The sequence below is a fragment of the Camellia sinensis genome, chromosome 3, assembly GCF_055761805.1.
Source record: "Camellia sinensis isolate YWXY chromosome 3, ASM5576180v1, whole genome shotgun sequence".
Classification (NCBI taxonomy): Eukaryota; Viridiplantae; Streptophyta; class Magnoliopsida; order Ericales; family Theaceae; genus Camellia; species Camellia sinensis.
The window spans coordinates 158,823,010-158,826,430 of NC_138963.1; the positions used below are offsets into that span (position 1 = coordinate 158,823,010).

At 36.7% G+C, this 3,421-nt stretch overlaps 1 protein-coding gene across 1 annotated transcript; it reads left to right on the forward strand.

The window, feature by feature from the left end:
• Window positions 1-480: 480 nt before the first annotated feature.
• LOC114271290 (wall-associated receptor kinase 2-like) lies at window positions 481-3,142 on the forward strand. The gene is made up of 3 exons (XM_082921219.1): window positions 481-802; window positions 913-1,086; window positions 1,715-3,142. The coding sequence occupies exons 1-3, from the start codon at window positions 619-621 to the stop codon at window positions 2,923-2,925; spliced, it is 1,569 nt and encodes a 522-aa protein (XP_082777345.1). The 5' UTR covers window positions 481-618; the 3' UTR covers window positions 2,926-3,142.
• Window positions 3,143-3,421: the final 279 nt, after the last annotated feature.

A 3,421-nucleotide genomic window follows, 5' to 3' on the forward strand; every position in this document is an offset into this window, starting at 1 on the left:
ATTACTGTTTAAATATGTTTTGTGGTTGTTGTTATGAAATTTTGTGATAAAATTGTGTCAATTTGTGGTAAGGTGCATATGGTATGCACCCTTAAAAAATTTTGTTAATTTATTTTTACTCCCAAAACAAAGAACTATTTAAAAATATGTGGTTTATTTATTTATTTATTTTTTTCACATCCAAATAATATTGCTGAGTTTATGATATTTCATATGACAGTTACATATGATTGCTTCAGTGAAAGGGGAGTTTCGGAAAACTATTCTGACCCCTGGATCAGATTGGCCAAATTCCCCATCTCAAATACCCGAAACAAGTTCACGGTTGTTGGGTGTGACTCCCATGCAGTTATCTCAGGCTCCCAGGGACAAAAGTATGCCACGGGGTGCTTGTCACTGTGCGACAACATCAACAATGTGATCAACGGCTCTTGCTCTGGCATTGGCTGCTGTCAGACGAGTATCCCCAAGGGAGTGAGGAGTTTCAACGTCAGGGTCAGAAGCTATGACAACCATACCCTTGTGTGGAACTTTAATCCGTGCAGCTACGCCTTCATAGCTGAGGAAGCTGCTTACAACTTCTCTTCTTCAGATCTTGCAAACTTACAGAACAGAACAATGTTTCCCGTGGTGCTTGATTGGTCTGTAGGGAACCAAACATGTGCTGAAGCCAAAAGCAATCTAACAAGTTTTGCTTGCAAGGCTAATAGCGACTGCTATGACTTTGACAATGGTCCTGGGTATCGCTGCAATTGCTCCCAGGGATATGAAGGGAACCCTTATCTTCCTAATGGTTGTATAGGTAACCACAACTGTGTTGAAAGCTTTCAGTTTCTTCCTAACATTGATGCCATGATTTATATGTTGTAGCTATTGAATATAACATCAAAAATCAAACTTGCTTGTTCTCAGATATTAATGAGTGCATTATTTCAAGCCCCTGCAACATGACATGCCAGAATTTACCAGGCACATACAATTGTTCTTGTCCAGAGGGCTATGAAGGTGATGGCAGAAAAAATGGGTCAGGTTGCAGTCTGATTCCTGTTCCGAACCATAGGCTTCCCTTGATTAACATTGCATTAGGTAGGTACACATACACCCCATACATGCTTATTAATCATAAATTTGTCTATAGATTAAATTTTCATCAATATTCAAACAGATCATTGCTTGTGATTTTGATTCTATCTCCAGTTAAAGGGTTTACAATCCTCAATTAATGATGCACAATCTGAAACAATTCGAAGATGCCACATCTCCAATTACCACATATTGTTGTTTCAGCAACCTAAGATTTATATAGACATCTAAGTTTTTATAAACAACCAATTCTCTCATCTTATTTTTCATTTTCATGTATAGGTTTTGTTTGATAATTCAAAGAAGAATGGAATAACCACCCAAAAAAAAAAAAAAAAAAAAAAATTGTCATCAAAATGTGACCAAAGTTTAGATCAACATCAATGCCTACAAACCCCCCCCCCCCCAAAAAAAAAATAAATAAATAAATAAATAAATAAACAAAACAAAAACTAATGCATAGAAAATACCTAAAAAATGAAATATATTATTCTCGATGCATCCCGCACCACCCTAAATTTGAATCTACACCATACATTTCATTTTTTGGGTTTATAGCTTTTCCGTTTCATCATAATGAAGTTGAAACTTGAATTATGGGTATTGATATTTTCCGTTTGAATATTTGTAGGCATCAGCATAAGCATCTCAGGGCTACTTCTTGGTGGCTCTTGGCTATACTGGGTATTTAGGCAGAGGAAGATCTTCAATCTTCGAGAGAAGTTCTTTCAACAAAATGGTGGCTTCATGTTAAAACAACAACTTTCCAAACGTGAAGGATCGGTTCAATCAGCTAAAATCTTTACCTCAGATGACCTCAAGAAGGCAACAAACAACTACGATGAAAGTAGAGTCTTGGGCCAAGGAGGCCAAGGAACAGTCTACAAAGGAATATTACCAGATAACACCATAGTTGCCATTAAGAAGTCCAATGTAATTGATCAAAGCCAGTCCCAGATAGAGCAATTCATTAATGAAGTCATAATTCTCTCCCAAGTCAACCACAGGAATGTTGTGAAGCTCCTAGGGTGTTGCTTGGAGACACAAATTCCCTTACTTGTCTATGAATTTGTTACCAATGGCACTCTCTACGAGCACATACACAATATCGACCACAACAGGTCCTCAATAACTTGGGAGAATCGTTTAAGGATAGCAACCGAAACTGCAGCAGCCCTTTCATATTTGCACTCTGCCGCTAGTACTCCTATTATTCATAGAGATGTTAAGTCCACTAACATACTCTTAGACGACAATTATGTTGCTAAAGTATCTGATTTTGGAGCTTCAAGGTTGATCCCCTTAGACCAAACTCAATTATCCACATTGGTTCAAGGGACACTCGGTTACTTGGACCCCGAGTACTTCCACACAAGCCAATTGACTGAAAAGAGTGATGTTTACAGCTTTGGGGTTGTCCTTGTGGAGTTACTAACTGGCAAGAAGGCACTTTCTTTCAATAGACCTCAATTAGAGAGAAATTTAGCAATGTATTTTGTATCATCAATGAAAGAAGATCGCTTGTTTGAAATTGTTGACGAACAGGTGATGAATGTAGCAAACGTTGACCAACTAAAGGAAGTTGCTATTTTAGCAAAGAGCTGCCTAAGAGTGAAAGGTGATGAAAGGCCAGCCATGAAGGAAGTGGCAATGGAGTTAGAGGGATTAAGAAAGATGGAGAAACATTCATGGGTAAATGACAACACAGATTTAGAAGAGACTCACTACTTGCTCGGAGATCAACTTTTAGATGCTTATGGTGATGGCGATAGTAGAAGCAATTCAGCAGCTTATGATAGCATGGCAAACCATATCATTTCCCCAACTGATGGTGGACGTTAAGGTGTTTTTTTTTTTTTTTTTTTTTTTTTTTTTTTTTTTTTTTTTTTTTTTCTTAATAACCGCATGTTCGGGCTAGCTTACACGCACCTTGTCATGGTCTGTGTTTATTAGATGTTATTTTGTAATGTTTCCATGTGAGCTTCGTCAAAGAGTCTATGTAAATTGCTTTGAATCCTTTGATTATTTATGTTGAGATTTTATTTGTTGTGTTTTGCGACATTGAGCATCAAAATGTTTTCTAGAAAGGTAGTTCTCGATGCAAATATGAGTAGTAAAATATATTGGAATAGTAATTAATTTTCTTAATTGCAACACATCTACCCGAACTACATACTAAGTACCATCCATATCTCTTTAGAGCATCTCCAACGGTAGTAGGCATTTTACCTATCTGAATATTACTATAAAGTATATATTTTATTTTGCCTATCAACTGTTTTATGTTTTTACTCCAACCATGCTCTTTATTTTAGCTATTTATCTAAATACTATTAAT

Excerpts from the sequence above, each read along its gene's own strand:
- LOC114271290 (XM_082921219.1), top strand. The coding sequence starts at position 619 with ATGTTTCCCGTGGTGCTTGATTGGTCTGTAGGGAACCAAACATGTGCT. Across the intron at positions 803-912 it reads TCTTCCTAATGGTTGTATAG|ATATTAATGAGTGCATTATT; the intron begins GTAACCACAACT and ends GCTTGTTCTCAG. Across the intron at positions 1,087-1,714 it reads CTTGATTAACATTGCATTAG|GCATCAGCATAAGCATCTCA; the intron begins GTAGGTACACAT and ends GAATATTTGTAG.